This window comes from Lethenteron reissneri, chromosome 24, assembly GCF_015708825.2.
Source record: "Lethenteron reissneri isolate LAM-NWPU_2019-01 chromosome 24, ASM1570882v1, whole genome shotgun sequence".
NCBI classification, from domain to species: Eukaryota; Metazoa; Chordata; class Hyperoartia; order Petromyzontiformes; family Petromyzontidae; genus Lethenteron; species Lethenteron reissneri.
In genome coordinates this window covers 6,479,108-6,505,935 of record NC_083802.1, presented here as the reverse complement: position 1 = coordinate 6,505,935, position 26,828 = coordinate 6,479,108, and the positions used below count along the sequence as shown (strand labels likewise).

The 26,828-nt window shown below is 47.3% G+C and overlaps 1 protein-coding gene across 5 annotated transcripts in view; it reads left to right on the top strand.

The window, feature by feature from the left end:
* The window catches only part of LOC133346467 (talin-2-like), a 258,048-nt gene that overhangs the window by 200,576 nt on the left and 30,644 nt on the right, over positions 1-26,828 (top strand). For 3 of the 5 annotated variants that reach the window (XM_061558070.1, XM_061558069.1, XM_061558072.1), the window contains 15 exons: positions 806-899; positions 3,369-3,458; positions 7,347-7,469; positions 8,484-8,627; positions 9,289-9,450; positions 9,893-10,033; positions 10,498-10,679; positions 11,355-11,487; positions 13,066-13,167; positions 14,888-15,058; positions 17,343-17,396; positions 20,352-20,498; positions 21,822-21,923; positions 24,063-24,182; positions 26,182-26,495. In XM_061558070.1, the coding sequence (XP_061414054.1) occupies positions 806-899; positions 3,369-3,458; positions 7,347-7,469; positions 8,484-8,627; positions 9,289-9,450; positions 9,893-10,033; positions 10,498-10,679; positions 11,355-11,487; positions 13,066-13,167; positions 14,888-15,058; positions 17,343-17,396; positions 20,352-20,498; positions 21,822-21,923; positions 24,063-24,182; positions 26,182-26,495 (2,079 nt within the window). The remainder of the gene's footprint in view (positions 1-805; positions 900-3,368; positions 3,459-7,346; positions 7,470-8,483; positions 8,628-9,288; positions 9,451-9,892; positions 10,034-10,497; positions 10,680-11,354; positions 11,488-13,065; positions 13,168-14,887; positions 15,059-17,342; positions 17,397-20,351; positions 20,499-21,821; positions 21,924-24,062; positions 24,183-26,181; positions 26,496-26,828) is intronic. The other 2 variants (XM_061558071.1, XM_061558073.1) reach the window with 1 other exon arrangement.

Here is a 26,828-nt window from a genome sequence, read left to right as displayed (position 1 = left end):
TGGATAGTCCTTGGATGGGTGACCACCATTACCCAGAGGACGGGTGTGTAGTAGGCGTTGTGGGCAGTGGGGGGCAGTGGAGAGAAGTCCATTGTTGTTCTACACCTGCCCCAGACTCACCAACCCAGACTCAGACGTGATTACATCAGCTGGTTCGGGCCATTGAGCTAAACAGCTCCCCTTACAAGGACGACCGCAGCACAAGACTGTTGATAGTGGTGGCAGTTACAGTTCCAGGACATTGCATGGTGGGGTTCGAGGTCAACTCAGCCCATCATCATTCCTCCAAGGTGGATAAATTAAGTAATAGTTTGCGGAATGTTAGCAGTGACTGTCCAGTGTCTCTACTGTCCCTTTCATGGAATGCCCACAGCTGGTTCAGGCCAGATTACAGAGTTGAGTGCCACTCTGTTTGACTTGACCATTGACGTTGACTTGCCTGTTGACTTTTACATTCAAACCAATGTAAAGAAAGGGTGCAAGGACCACAATGTTAGTGGTAGAATTAGCTACCCCAAGCCAATGCCCTAAGTCTAGCCCTGGCTATTCATAGAACCAATCTCTGGTGCTTACTCCTCGCCCTCACCAAATCCCTCACCTCATGATCTGTCTAGGATTAATGAAATGTGTATCATTTTATGGGAAGCTATCAAAGATTGCCCTTTAGATAAACTTTTCCCCCACTAAAGGAATGTGGAATTTCCACCAATTGCTTAGGAGCCACCAAGAGCAATGAGTTCCGTCCCATTGCTCGTTTGTGCGTGGAGACGCTGACTTCTGGCTCGTCGCTGTGCCGTGTTCCCAGGGCAGTGACGGACAGCATCAACCTGCTCATCAGCATGTGCACACAGCAAGCGCCCGGCCAGAGGGAGTGCGACAATGCCCTGCGTCAACTCGAGGTGACTTTCGCACGGCCAACGTGGCAGGTTTGCCCCTGGTGTTGAAAAAAATAAAAATCCGTTTCATCATCGTCAGCCACGCTCGATCCGCTGCTCGATGCAGTCCTCCCCAATCCATTGCCATCCCTCGTGATGGTGCTGCGATGCAAAAAATTCCACCGAGCAGCTGCACGCGGACTGATCTCATCGCTCCATCTCTGCGGTCGATGTCCTCTTGAGCGTTTTCTCCCCTTTGGCTGCGTTGCGCTGAGACTTTGGAACGCACTGCATCTGTACGTAAGGAGGTCCATGTGTGTTGCAATATACAAATATATTATTATTATTAACTAGCAGCATTTTCATACGAGGCCTCGCTCACTCTGTGCAATTTATTGCTGCAACCCCCTTGCGTGACACGATTCCTGGACATGGGGAAAGTGTCCAATCGTGGCATGAGTTAAAGAACATCTGTCTTATTACTTAGTCGCAACATTTTGCAGTCGGTCCAAAAAGTAATGGGAAGCAAATTACTTCTCCTCGATTTGTTTTTTTTGTGCAAAGTCTGTAAAGCTGCAGTAAATCCCTTCAGTCAAGAAAGGTTCTTCAACCTTTTCCCAGTGGAAATAATTTTGGCCAGCGATGAGAGTTTACGAGGAAAACAATTCCAAGCCACGTTTTGTTGTTGTTGCTATTGCATCAGCCGGTGTTTTCATAGCGAGCAAGACATACAATGACTTCCAACGATAGCAAAGAGTGGGACAAAGTGGGGGGGGGGGGGGGGGGGGGCATTTGTGGAAGATTTATTGACAATTTTGATTTGAAGCTTTCGTGACTGCAGGATCCGATACTCTTTGGTTCTTTCAGTAAAGTCCCATAGGTAGACTGTGCAACAGCTGCCAGATCTAGCATGAGGATTTCTATCTACGTGACTTTACCGAAAGAACCAAAGAGTATGGATTTATTGACAGTTTCACAAAAAAATATGGTTATGCTTGTAAGGGAATATAGCTGCAAATCCTGACAGATGCTGGAGTGCTTGACTTTAAAGATTGTAAGTTACAATCCTGGTTCGGGAATAATCTCGGCCCATAATGCTTCTGGGACTGATACAATTACTGTATTACCACTTTGTGGGAGGTTAACGGTGGTCAAATAGCCCAATGTGGAATGTTCACTCCTGAATGAGAATCGACGGAAGATGGTACAATCCCTCGCTTGCTTGAGCAGTAGGACACTTTGACATCGACTTTGCATCCCCGGGCCCAGGAGTGTTCATCCAAAGCATATTGTCTAGCAGATGGACATCTGAAGTTGAGCATTAATGCACAGCATGTGAGCATGCCGTGCTGCTGTAAAAGCCACACACAGTTCCTCGCGTGTAACGCGGATCTGCGAAGATTGCGGCCCCCCGGGGGTGAGTAGCAAGTGAGATAGAGGGTTAGCGCAGTCGGAGCAGGCGGGCGGGCAGGGGGGCAGGCAGATTTCCATTGACTACATCAAGCATTCTGGAAGATGGGGACCTCATTTGCCAGTAAAAATATGATAATTGGTTCTTTACCCTTCTATCTGGCAACAAAACTGACACCTTTTTGCAAGGAGTCATGTTTGCATAGACCGCAATACCTGCAGTCATAATACAAACAAAAGAACATAACTCTGATAATGTGCACTGTCCTTGAAGTTGATTGGTCCACACCCGAGACAGCTTTCCTTCGAGCCTAGGTCCAAACCATATGAGACTAGGCTCGAAGGAAAGCTGTCTCGGGTGTGGACCAATCAACTTCAAGGACAGTGCACATTATCAGAGTTATGTTCTTTTGTTTGTATTATGACTGCAGGTATTGCGGTCTATGCAAACATGACTCCTTGCAAAAAGGTGTCAGTTTTGTTGCCAGATAGAAGGGTAAAGAACCAATTATCATTCTGGAAGAGTAGAGGGTAACCTCGAGTGTTGAGAGTTGGCCGCTTGAAGGGCGGCGCTCGTAAAATCAGTGGCACTGAAAAGGTTCAAGGGCTCGACCTGAGGTGGCTACCAGAGGAGGAGCCCCCCTGACCTTTGAATGTAAGTGCATGCAGAGGGTGCTCGAATGTTCTTGGCAGGATCCGGTGAGCAACTTTGACATTCAGAATAGGAAGTGAGAGGAAAGAAATATGGATGTATTAATGGTGCGAGGGGTTGGAACGAGGTGGATGAGGTCGAGCTACCAAGACATTCGAGTGACACTCCGTGGTTAGCGTTGAAGGGGAGCACCGAGAGCGCGATGTGGGATTCTCTACGAGCAGACCTTGGAGGTTCGGTGTTGACTGTGCAACAGCTGCGAGACCTAGCAGAAGGATTTCAGGGATGGTGATTTCATATCAACGACATTGGCCGGAACAACCTCTTGACATTCGTGTTCAATGGTCTCATGGTTTGGTTGGCATTTTGTGTTCTGTTGGAGCTCTCTGGCTGACTCTAACCCCCCCCCCCTCCCCTTATTCCACTTACAGGCTGTGCGTGGGATGTTGGACAATCCGACTGAGCCGGTCAATGACCTTTCCTACTTTGACTGCATCGAAAGTGTCATGGACAACTCCAAGGTGAGGGCTTTACCGTGACACAGCACAGAGACAATGCTGCGGTGGGATGGATGGGTGGACACATCGCCGTCCTCTTTTATATTTGGTGTCCTCTTTTCTAACTGAACAGAACATGAATGTACACTGGGCTCAGAGGTTCTTGCCTGTGGTGCAGGCACTTTGAAGGCGTGGTTCAGTACATTGTGTTGACACCCAAACTCTTTATGCCCGAGGTGGCTAGTAGGTGGCAGTACAGCAAACAGGCTCCTGGCCTGTGTGTTTGTGCGGATTCTGAGTTGTCTTCCCAAGTACATGTGGGTTTTTCGAAGGCACCTCCGGGTTCCTTTCCCGAGGAATTGGAAAATCGTCACCAATATGGGACTTACTTGAAAATGTATTGTGACTCTCAGTGATGTTTTGTTAAATAAGGATATGTCATTTTAAGAGTAGTGCATACATTCGCGTATGGGACCTCCATATAAACAGATGTGTTTATATATGTTTCTCCTCTATGGGGCCGTCCATAAATGACGTCACGCACCTGGGGGGGGGGGGTCAGACATTTGTGACGATGTGTGACAAGGGCGGGGGTTGAGAAATGTGACGTCACATCAAAATGCGCAAGTTTAAATAAATATAGACAACACGTTCTACTTATCTTCTTGGTTCTTTCGGTAAAGTCACGTAGAAGGGAAATAATAAAATAATAAAAATAAGCGTCTTCCCGACAGACCTGTTCTTCACCTGAGGACGGCTGCTTGCGTTGTGGCCGAAACGTCGTGAGAATTATTTTATTATGTTTTATTTTTATTATTTTATTATTTCCCTTCTACGTGACTTTACCAAAAGAACCAAGAAGACGAATCCCTGCAGTCACGAAAGCTTTAAATCGACGTTCTACTTAATTAAATATACTTTTTTAAATAAATGTTTTCTCCTACAACATCAGAGTGCAGCGCCACATTAAATACGCACTACAATGACAATAGTTTAAAGCGATTTGAAGCATGTTTTATTTGCGGGGTTGGGGGGGGCAGAGCTTTGTGACGTCATATTTGAGGGTGGGGGTCTGACTTTTTGTGACGCCGTGTGACGATGGGGGAGGGGGGGGGGGTCAAAAATCGTCCAAAATCGCGTGACGTCATTTATGGACGGCCCCACTGGAACACGTTGGCCTGCACGTTTGAACAGCGATGAAACTGAACATTCATATTTAGCATCCATGTTACAGCAAGCGGTGAGCTTTAACAATGCTCCACGCATGTTTCTGTACACGTTGCAGAGATAAAACACCTGCTCTGGTTAAGCATGCTCCGTAGCGGTCGTGCTAAATTATTCAAGTCAAATGTCAGGCACGGGGACACTTTGACTCTGACATTCATGGTTTGGTGAGCACGAATTTAGTTGTTTATCTGGCTTAAGATGTTGACATATTTGCCCATTTCAATTGGGGTTGCATTTCTTTTAAAGAGACAACATCTCTTCTGTCTCATTTGTACTATTTATAATTATTTTGTGTTGTTTATATAGTTTCATTTGCTCCTTTAGCTTCAGTGTTAAAAGCATATAAATGGAAAAATGACTTGCATTACATTCTAAGTAATAGATTCTCCCACGCGCGATCATTTTGACCGTAAGAATACATTTTAAATTATAAATGTATTCATCAGTGCATGCCTACTTATTAGCACAATGATTTATTTAAAAATGCTGAGTGTGTTAAGGAATCATTTAACAGCGTAGAAAGAGATACTGTTCCGACCTTGTGCTCGCACTGCATCCACTTCATTTCAAAGTGGCATCAGAAGAACAAGTGGTTAGTGACTGGAGCAGTATTCTTCTTTGGCTGAATGTAGATATATCCATGAGAAGGTACGGCGGTGTTTAATGGTGCCCCCCCCATCATTCGCTGCTGATACGGTTGTCTCCGATGAGGTGTTCTTTGTGCCTGATATGCAATTCCGGGCCATCAGCTGTTTGGAGAGTTGGAGCATTATATATCACTACATTTTCACACTTATTGCTTCCTTTTTCAACACAGGGAAAACATTAACGTAAAAAAAACACTCGGTCTATTATGTCAGATTAGATTATAAATGCACCTTGCACGGCAGCAAAGCATTAAGTGCTTTCACAATCAGTTGAGTTGGCCTTTGATAACCCGCTGAGAGGTTTCACAAAAGTGGGGTCTATTTACCAAAGGAGAACTGGTATCGGTACAAATGATGAATACAAAAACAAGGGGCCAAAGTGCCACAATCCGGGCCCAATAATGCAAGGTGACCGCCAACAGAGAGAGAGAGAGAGCTAGATTAATGATCATACGTGAGCCTTGACAAGCTGATTAAATTGGGTTAGGTTAATGTGAGGTTGAGAAGGCAGATGTGGAAATGCCAAGATGTAGAGCCAAAGCTAACACAGTCTTATCAGGGATTATATTTTTATTATGCATCAAGTCCATGATATTATTATAACACTATTCTTCAGTTCCCTAGGCATGTCCATGTGTGTTCCCTTTTGTCTATCCACTGCTGGATGTGGGGGCCACCCCACACCGTGTGAGTCATAGGAGGTTATCTGGTCAAGCCCGATCATGGCGGTCACTATGGGTTGGTGAATGCGGTGTACATAGAAGTACAGTGCAACAGTGGATTTTTCTACCGTGGCCTCTGCTGCCTACAGCAATTCCAAAGCGTCAGTTGAAAACTAACAAATGAATATAACACATTCGTCAATAACACTGCCTTAAAATAATTAAATATGTAATTGACGACGTTTTGGGCAATGGCTCTTCTTCATAGCGCGTAAATAATTTGATAGATGTGCGTTTGTGCACCACTGCCCAATGCAGCATCACCAAATAATTTGTTTCAATTAGAAAATTATATTGCTTCGTTTTAATAAATTTCAACATTGGTCATTCTAGGTGAAATCTGGCCTTGCCATTACATTTTCTAAGCTCCAGTGATCTTGGTAACAAAGCATTGCGACACAGCAGGTATCTTATTAAACATTTACATCAATGTGTTGTCTCCCCTATTGGGATACCCTCAGTCATGTGGTTGCAATGTTTGTATCTCAAGAAGCTTCTTCACTGCAAGGCCTCGTGGTATAAGTGCGGCAGCATGCAGGAGCTGGAAAGGACTGGCTGTATTGTACAGAAAATTAAATCACGAACTGTAAATGGAAAAATAATTAAGCCACAGACGTTTAAAGATCTCAAAGCAGAAAGCGGTTTACAAAAATGGGGGAACAACCTGGATGTTGCAAACATGTGCTTTTGTGCTGCGCTTACAAGTGAACACACAAATTAGGAAATCATGGTTAATGGACATTGTGCATTTTAGAGTAATGCCCTACCTACTAAGTAAAACTAAGAAATATAAATGAGCGATTCTTATTATTCAGTAAATGCCTCAAATCCCTAATATAACTTAAAAAAATAATTTGCGATTAATTAACAAACAAGTGTCTGTTGCTACAGAAAAACAAATAAATATTTAGTTCCAGCAATTCTATGAACCTTGTGAAAAAAAAATTTCCAGCAGCACTTTTTTCTGCAGCAAATTCTGGGCCATTTCTTTTACTTCCAGTCTCTTTCGGCAATACTCCCGATGCTCATAAAGTCAACACTCGATGAGAGTTTTGACTGCTTAAACAAATGCTTCTAGAAAACACTGATCCAGAAAGTACATTGAAGAATTGACCTAAATGTTATTTTTGTGATGGTCAAACATACCCTCAACTTTTTATTTTATTCACCACAACTTACTTATACAAAATACATTTACAATAAGCGTGGTAGGAGAAATCTTCTCGGCCGACCTGTGTGGTTACCTTGTTTGACTTTCCTTTATAACGCGTTGGGAATCGTGTGTGTGCGCGTGCGTTTATTTGCGTGTGCCGTAGGTGCTGGGTGAGGCGATGGCTGGCATCTCCCAGCACGCCAAGACTACCGATCTGCCTGCATTCGGCGAGTCCATCGGTTCCGCGTCAAAGGCCCTCTGTGGCCTCACGGAGGCTGCGGCCCAGGTGACGATACAGCAAAGGCGGCCGACACTGTCAGCTTGGGCAGCTCGGCCATCTGCAGCCCTTTGCTTTGCGTGGTGCCGCGATGCAGACGAGTGGGACAGTGATCAAATCATGAAGACTTAATTCTGTCGCTTGAGCCCATTCATTCCGAAATGTGTCAGTAAATACACCTTAATTATTGTCCATTTAACCTCGTACATAACCTTATAAGTGACCAAAAGACATTGCGGCATTAAGCCAAGGCTGTAAAAATTATCTGCGTCCATCCTGCCATCGCCACTGGTCGTTTAGTTATTCTTAACAATCCGCAGGTCTCGTTAGGGTCATGGAATGCGATGCAGAGAGAGACTTCTGGCTCTGAGCCTACCCTGCAAGCAATTCAACCTTAATCCTAAACCTCTTGCCTAAAGACTTAACCCTACCCATACTCCAAGTGAAGTTGTCCATATAACCCTACTTATCTAAACACCGCTCGAACTCAAGTAACTGTCCCCACCATTGGGACAGGGAATTTGCACCACTGTCTCAAGGCCACCGATGGAAGTGAACGTTTTACTGTTAAACAATTTTCATTTTCCTTGACATCGACGTTGTCTGGTTGAGTGGCACTGTCGCAGAACGTTCTAATTACAATTGGAATGTTGTGAATTCATATCCTAGTTGGGGGCCAACTCAGCCCATTGTTCTTCCAGCATCTATAAATCGAGTACCACTGTTTGGTAAATTAACTGTGGGTATTCCGCTAAGGCTGATCCCTGCAATGGGAATGTGGAATTTCCACTGCTGGTTGAGTGCCGCTAAAAGAGGCGATCCGCTGCCCTCTCGCTGGTTTGAACTCGAAGACACTTTGACTTTTCACTCTAGACTAATGTGAATATTGAACTATTTTTTAGAATGACATTGCTTCACCTTGTGGCATGGGCTCCGATGGCAATGTTGGGACCAGAATTTAGTCTCGCTCTGCAGTTCCTTTCCTTGACCCCTCTCTCTGCCTGCGATGTTTAACGTGTGCAGTCGGCGTACCTTGTGGGCGTTTCGGACCCAGGCAGCCGACCCGGCCAGCAAGGTGTGGTGGATCCGGCTCAGTTTTCACGCGCTTACCAAGCCATCCAAGTGGCCTGCCAGAGCCTTCTGGACCCCGCCAGCAACCAGTCTCAGGTACCATCCCCTCGTCACCTTATTTCTGAAAGTCCGCAATGCTTCTGAGCCCAATAAAAAAAATTTAATCAAACGAGTCGCTCTTTATCGTTAAGATTCCCACTTTGGAAGTCACGAGTTCAAATCCTCGGATGGGGTCAACTCAACCTCATCGTCTTTGTGATCGATAAAATGAGTACTGCTTTGGGAAAAGTCAACAGTAATTTCCCCATGCAGTACCTGGTCTTTGTCATAGGAATTAGTGATTTTCAACACTGTCTCAGGGCCATAAATTAAGACAATCGGCGCACAAACCTCTTGTCAGAGGGAACCCTTTGACATTTAATCAAGTACTGTCGATCATAAATAATCTCAAAAAGATTTCAAGTTAATCTCTTGAGCCGTAAGTAATAATAATGACACGAACAGAAACGATGAAGATTGAATATAAAATAAAGACATATTTTGTCAAAGTATTTTTAAACAATCTTTGTTTCAGTATTCTGACTGATTTGTACAGTTTATCTCTACGGGTTTTTTTAAAAAGTCAGAACAGGATAAGATCTTTGTCTTCATTTACCCTCCTACATCTCCGTACTCCCTTTCCCAAACCCCCCCAACATTCCCTGCCTCGCAACCACCCCCCCCCCAACTCTACATCCCGCCCCCTCGCCGAGCGCAGGTGCTGTCAGCAGCGACGATCGTGGCCAAGCACACGTCGGCGCTGTGCAACGCGTGCCGCGTGGCCTCAGCGCGCACCCCCAACCCGGCCGCCAAGCGCCACTTTGTGCAGTCTGCTAAGGAGGTGGCCAACAGCACCGCCAACCTGGTGAAGACCATCAAGGTGCGTGAGCCCTTTGACTCTTACGCTAGTGGGTGGAGGGGGGGGGGGGCTCGGCTCGGGGATGTTGGGTCGAGCCGACCACCGGCTAGTAATTGAGTCGAGCGCTTGGAACCGCGGCGCCATCCTGCCACGAATTTTACTTGGGTAGAAGTGGGACTGGTGTTTGTGCGGGATGGTTTTGATTCGTGTTGTTGCTGTTGTTGTTGTTTGCTCCATATCGTCCGTGCTTGATGCGGCTTGTGTACAAAGACAGTCATCGCATCGCGCGCTTTCAGATGCGCTTCTGCGGCCGTCTGGAATGCTCTTCTTTATGATATTACGAAGCCACTGGGAGCTATGCACTTTTAAATCATCTAGATTGAAAACGAATATCTTTTGAACTGCTATTTGTGCTTAGTTTGTTGTCCTACATACGTTGCAAATGTGAACCCGCGCGTCACAGGCACTGGATGGGGACTTCTCGGAGGAGAATCGTGAGCAGTGCCGGACGGCCACGAGCCCCCTCCTAGAGGCGGTCGAGAGCCTCGCCGCCTTCGCCTCCAACCCGGAGTTCGCCAGCGTCCCTGCACACATCAGCCCCCAGGTCGGTCGCGACCCCAGGGTCAACCGCACACACATTCTATGACACGCCGGACTCCGCCACGCCTGGGCCAAGCCGGTTATAAGGGAGAGATTTGTATCATCGGTGCAAAAATTTGGCCCTTTCTCGAAAAACAGACGTGCGTTTTTACACTCTCATAAAAAAAAACCTCCATGCTTTCCGGTTCTCTCCAGCTTACCATACATCATATTTGGTCAGGAAAAATGCACATTTCATTACACGAAGGCTTGTTGCTCTATTACTGTTCAAATTAGAGAGGGGAAAAAAATCCCCCAAAGTGGGTTTGTTAACTACCATTACTGTTCCAAAGGCCTGACCCACTAGGCCACCAGACGACGATGTCAGAGCTTGGGTGCTTTCTGGAGGGTCTGAAGAGTTGCTATGCCAGTGTGTGCGTGGAAGTGCCTGAGTCTTGAGTGACTGTGTATCCCGCTGGACCCGTGCAGGGCCGCGAGGCGCGGGAGCCCATCCTGGCTTCCGGGCGCTCCATGCTGGATGGGTCCAGCGCTCTCGTGCGGACCGCCCGCTCGCTCGCGCTCAACCCCAAAGACCCGCCGTCCTGGGCCATCCTCGCTGGGCACTCACGCCTCGTGTCCGACTCCATCAAGAAGCTCATCACCTCCATCAGGTGAGGGGGGGAGATGATCACAGACCACCTCTACGTAATGGCAGTGGCGTAGCATGGTTGGTATCGGTTCGGACGTAGCCTAGCGCCTGGGTCTCTCCGGCCCATGGGCCCCCCAGTGCAGTTGCACTGCCCGCACACTCAATCGCTATGCCACGGCACAACATTGTTGGCACAATGATATGGCCAAGGGCTGAGCGGCAAGCGTATTGCCCACTCGTTGGATAGGTTCGCGGTTTGAGCTCAGCAGCCAGCTTGCTTAATGCTGCATGTGTATTAACCTGGGTGGGTGTTTTAACCGTAACTATCCACCATCTGTTTCACAGTGGATGTTAAACATCCAAATTCGATTATTTGAAAATGAGTGAGCCATGTTTGCCGTGGTCGTAGTTCACATTTGCCCAATTTGATACGTGATTCGCAAATTACACGATTGGTAAAAAGCACGACAAATGTGCCCCTATTGTCAGACGAGGGCCCACTTGCAGGGCCAGTGGTGCATACAACTTGTGGCACAACAGGGACAGTTTCCACGGGGGTCACCTTGGCTGGATTGCAGCTGGGCATTTTGTAAAGGTTGAGATGATATGTGAGGAGCTTTAAGTCCCTGAGACATTTAAACAGCAAGGGTCCTGCACACGCACACACCCTTATGCGCGCGAACGTCCGACCCGACAGAGACCGTGCGCCTGGGCAGAGGGAGTGCGACGAGGCCATCGACACGGTCAACGGCTGCGTCCGAGACATCGACCAGGCATCCATGTCGGCCATGAGCAACAACCTCTCGCCCCGAGAGGACGTCTCTGCCGAGGTGAGCCATTCACCCGCAGCACTGCAGCCCCTCCTGCTCCTCCCTGTGGCAGTATGTGAAACTCGGGGTGGTTGTTGTGTGTAGGTCTGTGTGTGTGTGTGTGTATATGTGTGTGTGGATCGGTAGCATAGCGGTGAGCGCACTGCGCTACGTACTCGGCGACCCATGTTCGATTCCCGGTCATGGCCAACACCAGTGACGATTATCTGAAGCGGTCCTGGGCCTCTCGTAGGTCGACTCAGCCTCAAATTATGACCTGGTGTGATGTGTGACATCGCCACTAGGGACGCCAAAGTGGCCGGGCATGGTGCTGACCACCCACCCCCTCATGTGCAGTGGTCGCAAACAGAACTGCCCCAAAAGTCTGTGAAGGCTATATGGGGGATCTTTGTCACATAGCTATTGCGTGGTGGTTAGTCGACCTATAACTGTTCATCTCCTCCCATACAAATTGAAGGATTGTCACAATTTGGGGTGATAATTCGAAAAAATATATGTTTACTTTCGTCTCGTTTGTATGGTCCTCCTTAGTTCTGACCATTAGCCTGAAGGAAACGCTTGTGTAAATGGAAGATGATAATATATTCAGAAGTATGATTGATTCTTAGATCAAAGGCATAGGAATTGATTTTAACCAACGAATTGTTACGTGATTAGTGGGGAACGCAGTCCACCCCATTCCAGTTGGATTGCCATGCCTCAGCCTTCAATGAATACCTTAAATATTCAACACTTTCTAATTAAAGGCAGCTGGGCATAGTTTTAGCCACACCACCCCCTAATGCGCCTTCTTAATAGGTGCTTGCTACCGGCACTTTTCCCCCATGGTCTAAAAGGTTAAAGGAAAGATCACTCTTTTTTTTTATTACAGCTCATGCCATGTGCCTCCCCAAGGCAGTGGTTGGTTATTGCCAGATATAATTGAGAAAAATAAAGATTGATTTCAATAATACTTAATGTAAAATTTGGTGAATGACGGTCATTTCTTGGTTCAGGTCATGACCCTCATATTAGCACAGTTGGAATATAGATCAGTGTTAAAAAAAAAGCAATACCAGTGCATATTACCTGCTATGGCAGGTGGATCAGAGATACTGACAAAGAAGAGAATTTTAAATCAGTGTGTACTACCTGCTATGACACATGCTTTAGACACGTGTTTTTCATACATGGAACAAAAACTAAAACGTGCAAGAGGTGCTTGCAGAGCATAACACTGAGATGCAGAAAGAGAACCACATTGTCAAAGGCCAAACAAAAAAATTCGAAAAATCGTATTGACTGCTAGGAAAAGTCATTTGTTTTGGGCTGGGCACAAGAAAATATTCACAGAAAAGTCAATGGACATTCTCATGCAGGACATGGTTAAAAGTGGAGCCTTGATTGTTAGTAATAAAAAAATATTAATAAAAATGTATGACTGATCATACAGTGGTCACCGACACGCTCCGAATATAGACATAAGAGCACCATTCCAGTGAGCACCATTCCAATGCCCAGGATTTATATAAACGACTTGTTTTCTCTTTCCTTGGTTCCATTCACCCCTCCCCTGCTCTGCGTCCATGATCTGAGCAGGCCCTTCAGGAGCAGCTGATGGCAGCCGTGCAGGACGTGGGCTCGCTGGTGGAGCCTGTGGCGATGGCAGCTCATGCCGAGGTCTCTCACCTGGGCGGCAAGGCAAGAACCGACCCGGCTTCTCGCCATCGTCTGACCCATGCCAAACCAATCTTGCCCCAACCCGCGTCAAAATGCGTGTACTCTTCGCCCGCCACATTGTCCCCACCCGGTTGGTGCAGGTCTGGCCCCCCCTTCTAATGACAGTTTGTAAGTGGGGCCGCACTGCTGCTCTGGGGCCACTCCTGTGATATGATCGGTCCGCTTTTGCCAAGGTCAACTACTGAAGAACCCGTTGGACGCCGCGTGATTAACCTTCGCCAAATGTACTCGGGCAGCTGCCCATGTTTGTTTTCAAAGCAATGCGGTTTTGACCAAATATAGCCAGACATAACTTTTCATAAAAAATGCGTCTCAATCAAACATTTTAAACATCGTTTACCCACCACCACCTACTGACCTCGCCTAAACTCCTGTCCAGTGAAAGTGCACCCTGCCTGGGCCACTCACAAGGCCATTGGGCACTATAGAGAGCGAGGGACATGGGGACATGGGACTGGGTGGCATGTGGCGACATGATTTCTGGAGTTTAGACTCGGCCTGGCACAACACAGGACCAGCCAGCGTTGTGGCACATTTAGCATGGATGTCACGGTGACGTGATGTTAACTACCTCGCCTGGTTTCCATGAGCTCGTGGGTTTGATCCCGACCCTGTCGACCGTATATTTGGAGTTTGCATGTTCTCCCTGTGGTCACGTGGATTTTTCTTCTGGTCCTCCGGTTTTTCCCCTCCACATTTAGAAACATGTATTTCGAGTATTTGGCCGCTATAAATTTCCACATGATAAGCCACCTCATTGACCTATAATTTGTGGGGGCCCAGGTCGCTTCTGACGAAGAGCTACAGTATGTAGCTCAGTCAGCCTTACCTGCTAAAATAAAAATAGGACTTTTTTGTTAGTAACGTGTGCAAAAATGGGATGGGATTGCATGATGTCCAGTCCATCACCACGGTTGTTTACCCCTCTCACGCTCATTAACTTGCAGTGCTGGGTTTTTGGACAAAGTCAAAAGCTGTGGGCGTCTGGCTGCAAACAGCGGGCTCGCTGGGCTTGTGTCTAATTGTAATACAAAGTGGGTACTAATGTGCATGGCACAACATGGCAAAGCATCTGGCAGGCTCGTTGGACGCTCTGCCATAGAGCGTTGTATGCATTTGCACTGCATGGGTAAAATGCGTAGTGTAGGCTGTTGTGCCACCTATGCTGATCACACCTATTGCTCCCTTATGTCGTGTTTGGCTTAGTTTTCAATACAGGTCATTGGAATGTCAAACAAAGAAATTCACCAGTTGGCCCATTGTTCCCTGTACACATATATCAGCGCTTGCAAACACGGACAAACTATGGGTGTACAGTCGAAGGCAACAGCTTAAAGTGTCTCCTTGCCCACATGAGCAATGGAGCAGTTCTCATCTCAGCCAGCGGTGGAAATTCCACATTCCCATGGCAGAGTGCTGTTTCGCCGCAGGACAACCGCTGTTGGCTTTTTCCAGAGTGGGTAGTGCGTTGAATGTGGAGGAGCGAAGGTGCCGTTTATGAGTTGGCCCGAGGTCAAGATTCGAGCTTTGCCCGCCTCCCTCCCGATGGCGAGTTTGACGCGCGCCGTTCACCGAGCTCAGGTCACACTGGACATTTAAACTTTTTTTTTATCGAGTGAACTAACTTCATCTTCCCCGCACTGCCCCCCCCCCCCACATCCGCCGCCCGCCGCACCGCCAGGTGTCCCAGCTGGCGGGCCACTTTGAGCCGCTGACCCAGGCGGCTATCGGGCTGGCCTCCCGGACGGGCACGCAGCCGCGGCAGATGGCCATCCTGGACCAGACCAAGACGCTGGCCGAGTCGGCGCTGCAGATGCTGTACGCGGCAAAGGAGGGCGGAGGCAACCCCAAGGTAGTGCCCGCCCCTTCTCCCCCCCCTCCTTGTTTTGTTCCCACTCCCCCCACCCCAGCTGCCCCCCTGTCTCCTCGACAAACCGATGGCATTGATCGCCAAGAGACCCAACCCAACCGTGCCAACATGTTTTCGGTCCCATTGTTTTGTTGCACTGCTGTCTGTGTTGCTTCTCCGCTGGAAATTCCAAAGTGTTATTAATATTCCAGGTAATGCCTTCCTTTCGGGTCCAGGCAGCCCTGGGACTCGATGTTCGTCTGTGCGACAGCTTTCCTTCCAATGCTCACTCCCACCCTCACCACCTTCTTGGAGAAACTTCCCATGCTCTCTTCCCGCTTGTTGTTTTTCTTTTAGGCTTTATCTTATCCCACGTTTCTCTGAACAGTTGTAACCGATGCGTGCCGAGTCGGTTAGCATGACTTCCGCACGAGCTGCTTGGCCCCGTCCCACCTCTTGCTGTACACAGTCTCACTCTCTACTACTCCTAGGGGCTGCAACCTCTGGAATACAAAACACTAGGATATCATAGAAATGACTAATTGTCAATGCATTATCTTGAGTGGTGTATTACTGTATTGTGCTGACTGACAAAAAAAAGGGCATTTTTTTTTTCCAGGAAGACCCACAGATTTCCTGGAACAGCTGTTTCAATTGAGGCCTCTTCCTATTCTTGAGCTTTGAACGTCATCCTGCAGGCCTTCTCCATGAGAATATCCAGAACAGGAATATACTCAACGTGTGCAAGGGTGCCCGTGCCCCCAACAATACAGAGCTCTCGCGGCGTGTTGGCTCTGCAATCGGCACCATCTAGCGGTGGTATCAATTGGAATGCATTGCGTTTAGAGCAGACATCGTGACAACGTAAGGTTGAAAAACAACAACAACCACAACTACAACAACAAAAAGCACAATAAATCTCTCCGACGTGCTGTTGCGTCAATGGAGGCTGCAGGCTGCAGGTGGTGCTTGCCGCTGCGTGATACGTACATCTTCTGCACGAGACCTTTGTCGTTTGAACAACGGCGCTTGCGCGTCTCACTTTCCTCACCCTTCTCTACGAGTCGCCGGCCTACTTCCCCTGCAGTGCCATTTAACCACCACTGACTGCCGTGTGATCTCATCCCCCTTGTGTGTGTGCAACCTCGAACAGATGCACTTCTGCGGCCAGCTAGAACGCTCCACTGGAGCTAGACACTTTTAAATCATCTAGATTAAAAACTCATTTATTTAGAACTACTTTGTGCGTTTATTCTGTTGTCCTTCCCCCGCAGCTCCGATTAGCACGGTTGGCTACATACGGTGGTGTGAAAGAAGTTCAACAAACATAGTACCTGCCCGTTATTTATCCGATTCATTTTTTTTATCACAAGAGCACAATTACCGTCATGCAAACAGATAAAGACACTTATACTCTTAGTTCTTTCGGTAAAGTCATGTAGGTAAAAAATGAAATAAAAATTAATACAAATAAAACAATGAAAATCACGACGTTTCGGAGGCAACACACGTCTCCGTCATCAGGTGGGACCGTCACAGCCAGATTAGCTGCATCAAGTGAGGGAGGGATTCAAGACACTTATATATTGAACGCTCATATATTGAACGCTCACAGTGAGCGGTGTAATCTCATATCACGATAGGGAACAGCTCCTGCAAAAAGAAGTCGAACTAATCCCCAAGTTATTTCAGTTGAGTTCTCACCCGCACTTTGTGATGCTCTAAGCACCACTACTGCAGTGGAAGAAAACTGAAATCGCTAGTCTTGACAGCTCTGCTACAGAGTTCGCTACCGAACCAAACATGATCTCGACCTGTGGCTCTAACAATGTAGCCAATCAACCACAAGGGCAAGCTGTACCACCGAGTTTATAAAGAATCTAGCCCCAGCACTTTACCATGGTCGCTTTTCTATTTTTGCTTGTCTTCCAGTGTTGCTGTTGCTAATTAACCATTTTGTGTGCCCTGAAAATAATGTTTGTAACAACGAGTCTTCATTATCAAAGCTGAACTAAAACTACAGTACTTGGAAGTTAAACTTAAGATATCTTATGTGTGCAGTCATGAATGGCTATCACCACACTGCGCTTGAAATCTTAGTTTAAAGTCAGGTGGGCAGTGCCTGGATTCAAACCGAGGACCTGTGGTGTCAGCTCATTGCTGCTTCATGGTCGTAACCTCTTGAACCTGCCTGGCTGCTTGCAGTTTTTTTATTTATTCCCAGCTCCCCCGGCCCCTTGCCATAACACGTGTGTTACTGCCATCCCCCCCTCCTCGCCCTGCCCAGGATTACTCGCTGCACATTCACGGATGGGACAACGGCCATGCCTGTCCCCAGATGGTTTGTACCCAGCGCAGTCATCCCCCATTACTGCTGCTCCCTTCCCTCCCATCCATCCACCACCACCCTGACCCCACCACTCCCGGCTCGACCTCTCTGACTGGCACTCACCCTACTAATGACGATCACCTCTTTTCAGTAGCAGACCTTGAGCATGCCCTGTCCGTTGCCTGCACTCCAATTGCCGCGAGCATGTTGACCGCTACTCTCTCTCTCTTATTTTCTTTCCTCCCCATCTTCCCCCCCCACAGCAGCCAGACCAACGCCACTGAACTCTAACGAAAAATATTGGCTTGTGACTTTCTTCTCCACAGAAATAACACATCACCCACCCCCCACTCCCCATCCCACTCAAGCTGCTAATGGCTACGATTCTCTCCACAGCGACAAGATGGAATGTCACCTACGTCTTGCAGGATGTTTTCTTTTGATCCCGCTCTCTCTCTCTCTGCTTGTCTTAGCCAAATGTCCGCAGTTGCCTGTGCGCAGCGTGAATTGACAGATCACGTTCACGTCCGTGCGTCTCGCTGTCTCGTCCGCTGCCTTGCATGGCCTCCTTCATAGCATCTGAACTAAAGACTCTGCCCATCCTTCTGCTCACAACATGCAAACATTGCTTTCTGTTGAAATAGTTAATGGTACACATTTGAGTGTTATACATGTGCTTGCAATATATATATGATGTGTATTGCTTCATTATATCATGCGTTAGCAGTTTACAATGGTACTGTGGTGCAGCGGTTAGAGTACTCCACTTTTAATTGGAAGGTTCAAAGGTTCCAATCTCGTTCAGGTGTCAACTCAAACCGTCATCCTTCCTGGGCCGCTAAAGTAAGCACCACTTTTGTGGGAAGTGAGCAATGGTCTTCCTGTGGATACGCCGTCTCCTGTCATGCTACTGTGGAATTTCTAGCCAGTGGCTCAGAGATGAGCACTGCCCGCCCCATTGCTCTTTTGAACATGAAGACATTTTTTGGTTTTTTTACTTGGCTGTGCAGGTTGTTTAGTACGTGGCCTGTGTGCTAAAGTCAGCAATAGTTGGATAGAAATTATAGCGCGAGCTGACCGTTTTTGTATTAAACAGACGTGATTAATCACAACAATAATTAAGGAAATGCTTTTAACTTATGGATGGAAAGAGTGCATAACCACATTTAATATAAAATATGTTCATCTCCTTTGGAATATAATTACTAAGAAGTGTATTTGGCTTGCTTGAATATTTGTCAAGTAAAACTACCTGCATTTTACGATGAAGCAAGACAATTTAATATGCATGCACATTTGAAAATGATTTACCTATTTGTACTGTTTTTTTTGTAAAATGCAAGTCCATTGTTGTCAGGTTCGGTTTTTTTCGTTTGCACATGCAATGCATTTTTCTTTGACTGTCTATCCTCATCACACATCCAAGGTACTGTGCACTTCAAAGTGTTCAGTAGACTTTAAATCCGTGTTCTGTTTGGCTGGTATCCTTTGCATTACAGAGAGTGTCTTATTCTTTCACACAGTGTTGCTTCGCCGTCTTCACGATGTCTTTACTTCTCCCAGCTCTCATTTCCAACTTGTCATTTTGCCGCGGGTGTCTCATAATACAATACTCGCACAAGGAAGGCGTCAACATTGTTTCGGGCTGCCTTGCAGCACATTTAATTCACGGATGGATGTGTCGGGGGATATTTCCGTGCACCTCTACAGTGTCTCTTTTGCCTGCTCGTGACTTCTGATAGCAAGAGTCAGCGTGAAACCGTTCATCGCGAGCTTCCTGGGGGTTCATTGGGCCTAGGTTTTTTGTGCTGCGGGAAGAAAAGAGGGGAGAAAGTGAAAATTGAAGCATCCTTGATTTTGTTCAAATGTGGTTGATCAAGCACGCACGTAGACATGGGAGCTTTAGGACGAAGAGAGATCTTTGCCCGCAAGCTTCAGCATTCCAAGATAATACAAAAAAATGTCTAACTGCGTAGCTGTGGAAAACTGGCATGCTGTCAAAATGTGCTGCATGCTTCTGAGCTTCATCTCGGGCTGGCACAGCGCAATATGTAAAGAGAGCTTCACTAGAGAGGTTTCGGTGGGGGGGGGGGGTTGGGTGGGTCTCGCCAAGTGATGTTCCACAGCTACAGATGCGACAACAGTTGAGATGACGTGCTGCATTTTCAACGTGAAAGTTCCCTTTAAAGGAAACACCCAAGTGACTTGGTCGACGTATTTCTTGCATCGGAGCAAACAGCCGACACCCCCTGAAATCCTTGGTCTCAAATGTGCCTTTCAGCCATTGTGGTAGAACACGATTCTAAAGCATAGAAAGTGTACGATCTAATTACGGATGACAGTAGTCGCGCCAAGAAAAACATTGTCATTTAATTCCATCTCCTGCGGCTCTGAGCACCAAAACTATAATTTTGTCAGATAAAGAGAAACTTTACGACCAAAACAAACTAGAGAGTGCCACCTCCTCGCGCAAATCAAAGGCCAATTCATGTGACTTCAGAACTAGTTCTATGATATCTCCAAAAGGGCTGTGGCCTGACAAAACGCAACACACTCCTCAGATTGCTGCGATTGCTAATTGGATGTCTGCCTTGTTGCTCCATGTGCTTACCCACTTTACCTGCCACAACGGTCTGTTGATATAGATAATTTAATTATTTCACAACTGGAAAATTTTCCACCATGTGGAGCGAAGCGTCGGACAGCATACGAACGGCATACAGCACAACTACAAAAGCACACCAGAGAGCTCTATAGAGCACAGCCGCAACAACCTACTCAGTCCTATATCTCGATTAAAACCAACCTTTAAAGGCTTCTTCTGCCAAACCCCCTGTTCCAATCTTCTGCTGACTTTGCACTGTTTCTGTCTCTCTCCCGGTCACCGCAATGGGCGTGATGGGAGCTCGTGGGTCCTTGACCGGTGTGCGTGCCCTATGCCTCCTCTCTCCGCTGGGCGTGTTGCAGGCGTCGCAGGCCCACGCTGCCATCGAGGAGGCCAGCCAGCTGATGCGGGACGCGGTGGACGATATCCGCGCCACCCTCAATGAGGCGGGTTGTGACGGAGGCGAGGTGGGCGGGATGGTGGAGACGCTCACTCGCTCCCTCAACCAGGTGAGTGCCGCCCTCCTTGCTCACTCGCTCACTCTCTCTTCCCGCGACTTCCGCCTCTCATGCGTTGTCTTCCCGTCTCGCTTTCCTCCTCCTCTGTCTGTACTACAATGCCTCCTTTCCTTGCCTGTGTTGTGTTTGTCGTCTCTCTCTGTCTCTTGTGTGTCTGTCCTTTGCCAACCTTCTTTACGTGTAAAGACATTCAGTGAAAGAGAACGCTTCATGACCGTGCCTGATGTAAATTGCAAAGCCTCGTTATTTTTTTGGTAGATGTAGAGGGTCCTTTTTACATTTCATTTTAATTCTTCCACAGTACGCATTTATGACGAAGAGATTGACATTGATGGCTAAAGTGACATTTTCTGTTTTCTGTTATGCTGCCACAAAGGAAGCGACTAATGTCATCAAACTACATGGTCATTGCACGTTTCGCGAACAGTGCACTGTCACTATAAATATGAAGGTATTTTTCTGCAGGAGAGACTAAAGAGCCATTCTCAGTCCATTGCCAATACATCAAAATGGTTATCTTGGTAAACCTGTTCATTGTGTATCTGGTTATTGCTATTATCTCTGAACCTTTGTCTTCATGTGTACCGATGTCTACGTTTCCGTCTGTCTTATGTCCTATCTGCCTCCTCTTTTTTTATGTTGCTCTTTTTTTTTCTTAACCTTTTCATTATTACCATTGACATCATCATCATCATCAAATCTCTCCACATTGCAACCACCATTAACAATACAAAACCTGGTTACTTGCAAGGGGCTGTGGGTACAGCTAATTTCATCATGTCATTTCATAAGCATTTCATCCAGGTATTTTGATGTTCTTATTAAATATCAGAATTATAATAATAATGATAAAATATAAACTTGGCAGGCCATCACTTAGAATAATCCTGCTTAGTTTTGTGACTAAGTAACGCACGGCTCTTGAGGCATTTATGGATGGCCATCATCCATTTTGTTTTCAGATGCGTGGTTGCCCAGTGGTTACCGCTATGAGCCTGGTGACCCGAGTTTGATTGCCGTCTATGGCTAACATTGGTGGCGAGTGGTATTTGAACCAGTCCTGGACCTCCACTTCACCAAGCCGTACCAACTGGCCAGCGTGTTAAAGTCGGCTCATAGAAGCCGCCCCCCCTAACCAATATAGGTTGGGAGGCCTTCACGAAGGGCTGCAAATTATTATTATAATTATTGTTGTCCATTTTGCCTGTTACTGGAGTGTGCCACTAATAACGCGACACACACACACACACACTGTGTACATGTTTGTTCATGTCTTAACCGCATGGCTGACACCCTGGTGTGGGGCGGCTCTAGCTGGAGGAGGGCTCCCCCGTGCAAGTGGAGGGCAGCTTTGTGGACTATCAGACTGTCATGGTGAAAACAGTGAAAGCCATCGCGGTGACCGCACAAGAGATGGTGAGGGCCTCCTCTCCCCACTTTCTTCGTATTAAAAGGGGTGAACAGGTGCAGTCCGGTGGGGGGAGGGGAGGGGGTTGGCTTGGGAATGAATCAAAGGAGGAGAGGGCTGAGGTTAAGAGCGATGGAATAAACGTGCAGCCAGAAGGCGCTTGGTGTTCCAGTCCCAGTCTTGATGAGCGAATGGATTTGTTCAATGCTGGGCGAGGGGGACTTTATGGAAACAGATTGGCTAATTACGATGTGCAGGTATTACTAAAAAAAGCCAAATATATGTTTTAATTCAGCAGACGGTAGACAATATAAAGAGGGAATTGAGAGAAAGGTTTCATGAAACAGGAGTTTACTATGAGGAGTAGTTGCCACAATTGGGTGCTAATTACTACGAACGTTGGCGATCAGCCAATACTTTTCACAGCTATTTCTATTGCAGTATACGGTAATGAAGTGTCTCCCTGCCCATTATCATCGGTGGCCCAAGGCCAGTGGTCAAAATGTCACCTTCCTGTGGCAGGTGTCGGTCTCCGTACGATAACCACCGATGACTTCTCACAAGGTGGCACTAATTTCATTGACCCTCGACCGCCCGACGCTAATTTCTCAACAGAGGCGTGACACGCTTGGCCTGTTTTTTTTAAAATAATGATTGCAGATTATATTCCGTGGTATTCTTTCAGTGAAAAGTATACACTGTTACTTTGCTTGGAGAACATTACGTTCCAACACTGGTAACGAGGGCCTAAGAGAGAATGGAAGTGGCAGAAGGAATGAGAACGAACGAGAGGGGGTGAGGTAGAACAGAGAGGCACCGAGGGCTAAAGCTGGAAAGAAAAAAAAACTTCTCTGTTTCTAGAGTTTATTTCGTCTGGCATCACTGAGCTGGAATCCCACACGGGTGCTCACTGCTCAGCATGGTAATTCATAGAACCAGCAAATCTCGGTACTAATAAGCGGTGGTGTTAATGCCCGTGGAGTGTTCCATCGTTTTGACATTCATTTGCATGCAAAAGCAGCGTGGCGTCGAGTGACGCTGGCTGGCAATGTCCATGGAGTGTTTCCATTTCAGTGGCGTAACCCCAACATAAATAAACGAGCGCTGGGAAACAGTTTCGCGCATTTAATTGTGTACTTTTGAATGTTAAATAGTGAAACAAATATGATGTACTATGCTGAGTATAAATATGATTGTTTTTGGTGAATTTCCTTGTAATATGAAGTGTCACCTTCAGGTATTAAATTATATCTGCATACTGTATGTTTTCTAAAGAGACCGCTGGAGTAATTTTATTGTGACCATAACCACATGTTGTACATTCAGCCACGTGGTTCTATGAACAGGGCAGTTGATTTGGAGAAGGCCGTGAGTTAAAATCCCAGCCAGGAATTCACTTAAACCAGGGGTGGGGAACGTCCGGCCCAAGGGCCGTATGACGCCCGCAAAATTATTTGGTCTGGCCCTGCCAAGGCAACCGCAGGCGGGACTCGAAATTCAATAAATCTAGGAGCAAACCTGCTGGAGAAGCAGTTGCGAGTAGCAACATCATCACTACCAGCTAACATCACACGCCTCGCCAAAGAGAAGCAGTTCCAGCCATCGCGTTAGGGGTGAGTTAATTAAATGTTTGACCAAATATAACAGGCACATTTTAAGTTGATAATTTTGAATGGCCCGCGTATGATGTTATAAATATCCAAATGGCCCTTGGCAGAAAAAAGGTTCCCCACCCCTGACTTAAACGAAGACACAACACAAAAGCAAACATCTCTCTCATCTTGTAGTTACGTACTCCAGTTTGTTGTCCCGGGCTATCCGTGGCGAAACTTTTTTAATGACAAATAGACTTTAAGGTTACAGTTGGCAGCACTCTCGTGGCCTCACTACAGTAATGTTCTGTTCTAGAGTACGGACGTGACACCAAAGTGTCACCAATAAGTGTGCCTGACCAAAGCTTTAAAAACCTAGTTTCTTATTAATAGAATCCCAAACTCATGTCGAGCGGCCAATGACACCCAAGCAGAGCTATGCATCTCCAAGACAACAGCTATTTGTTGTTGGGATTGTGTCTTCCTTTAAGCTAAACGACTGCAGTAGCTAATAAAAGGGACACATGCTTAACGCCAGGCATGTGTGGAACATAGGTCACCAAGTCTGTGAGCAGCCCCGAGGAGCTGGGTCCACTGGCCAGTCAGCTGACTGTGGACTACAGCCAGCTGGCCCTGCAGAGCCGGCCGGCTGCCGTTGCTGCCGAAAACGAGGAGGTGAGGGCTTTCTTTCTTTCTTTCTTTCTTTATTTCCCTCCATCCCGAGTGAAAGAAGGCCGACTTTGAATACTCATCGCAGCATTGGGAGACCATCAAGAACCTTGTAGAGCAACCAGCTTGAAGGTGGTGTAACAAAGATCACCCGTGTAGCATTACCAGGCTCTTTGTGCAGGTGCCGTTAGCGAGCACCGATGATGGCTGGCGTGGCACATGAAGAGGTGGGTGGCCAGCATCGTGGCCGGCCACATTTGACTCCCGAGTGGCAATGGTCACACACTGCACTAGGTGGTACATAATTGAGGCTGAATCAACCGAGGGGAGGCCCAGGACTAGGTCAGATAATTGTCACTGGTGTTGACCGTGAGCATGAATTGAACTCGGGTCACCAGGCTCATAGTTCAGCGGTCTAACCGCTACGCTACTGTATTATTGTAACACGTACACACAGGGAAATGCACGCTTCATATTTGAAGGTTAGCAATGCTTACTGTGCGTGCACTCAAGTGTTTGGCAATAATATCACGCTTACAGCAGTAACACAATGTTATTACATATATACGAATAGCGGTTGTTCTAGGGAATGAGGCCTATTGCCATAGGAATGTGGAATTTCCACCACTCAATCAGGGTGCCAGGGTAGATGATGGTCACTTCACTGCTCATTTGAACAAACATTCAATTACATTTTGCCTTTTGTATACGATTCCGTTTCCTTTTTTAATTTCAATGTCACTTCTGAGCGTTTTAAAGACATTTTCTTGAAGGCAGAGCCATGGAAATTACGGGCGACTGCACCTTTCGCTTGTGTGGGTTTGCACACGTGTGCATGCATGCATGCATTCATGCTCATGTACAATCGTAAAGATATATCAATTCATAGATTAGAACCAATTATTATGCTCACAATACATGTACACATCCAATTTGTAAATATTATATACAATAAACAACCAGTGCTTTTAAAGACACTGTAAAAAAATATATGAAGACTTGAAAATGATTCATTCTTAACTCGAATCGCGACCCTGAAAAATTACAATTCATCTCATCTCTCGGTGGAGATAATTCGTCACATCGTTAACTCGCAACGTGCGTGCTGAATGAACCACACGTACACACCTGTGTGCGCACACTTGCGTGTGCAAGCTAGCTGGCACAGTGGGGACCAGAGGTGGTGCATCTTTTATTCCTCTTGGTCCGTTAACTCAAAACACGTGGGTCTGTCCCGTGACCACCTGCAAGCGAGCCTACATCACTTTACGTGGTCTCAAACTACACTCATTACACACAAAGTGCTTGACACAAATAAACCACAATACCTTGCTGATCTCGTCAAGGAGCATAAACTATCACGCGAACTAGGGTCATCCTCGCAGTGACTTTTGGCTAGCCATCGAACAAAGACGGTCACTGCATCTGACAGTTTCAGATGCGCTCCTGCGGCTGTCTGGAACGCTCTTCTTTCCAATATTAGGAAGCCACTGGAGCTATGCACTTTTAAATCTAGATGGAAAACTCATTTCTTTACAACTGCTTTAGTGTTTAGTTTGTTAGTCCTTCCCCCGCACCTCCGATTAGCACGGTTGGCTATGTACAGTGCAAAATAAGTTAAACATGCTCTCTGGTTCTTTCGGTAAAGTCACGTAGATAGAAAAAATAATACGTGACTTTACCGAAAGAACCCGAGAGTATGGATTCCTGCAGTCACGAAAGCTTCAAATCAAGTTAAACATGCTTACATGCAAACCACACCTAGCTTGGCACAAATGTTGTCTCGATGTCATCGTCACTTAAGCGGACGAACGTCGACTGCTGTTGTTGACCTTTCTTGTGCAAATCCGCGTCTGTCCTTCATCCGTCTGTCCTTCTCTTCGTCATCTCTCCGTCGTCTGCCTGTCGCCTGTCCATCATCTGTCCATCATCTGTCATCTCTCCGTCGTCCGTCCATCGCCCGTCTGACCGTCTGCGCTCACCGCCCCCCTCCGTCCGCCACCAGGTCGGCACCCAAATCCGCGGGCGCGTGCACGAGCTGGGCCGCAGCTGCGTGCTGCTGGTGCAGCGGGCGGGCGCCCTGCAAGGCGACCCGGACGACGGCTTCGCCAAGCGGGAGCTGGTGGAGAGCGCTCGCCGCGTCACCGAGAAGGTATCGCTGGTGCTGGCGGCGCTGCAGGCGGGAAACCGCGGCACCCAGGCGTGCATCACGGCCGGCAGCGCCGTGTCGGGCATCATCGCAGACCTCGACACCACCATCATGTTCGCGTCGGCCGGCACGCTCAACGCCGAGGGGGAGGAGTCGTTTGCCGACCACCGGTGAGCGTGTGTTGTGCGGTGCTAACGTGGGTTGCGCACGATAGCAGCGCTGTTCTTCCATCCAGCCTAAATCCCCGAGTGTGAGACGCTGCCGTGGTGTGGTGATTCCGCACACTGGGACTTCCATTTCAGAGGTCACCAGTTTCCGCGGTAATTGAAACAATGGTGCAAGGTTATCAAATAACATCCCGCCTCTCTACCGCCAAGCTGTGTAAATGGTCACACTGCAGTGAGTCGATCGGGCAGGCCTGTGTGCGGTGGCGTATAGTTTGGATACTCCCACGACTGGCCAGAGTAGGCCAAAATCCTGTCGAGAGGGCCTCTTCTTGAGCT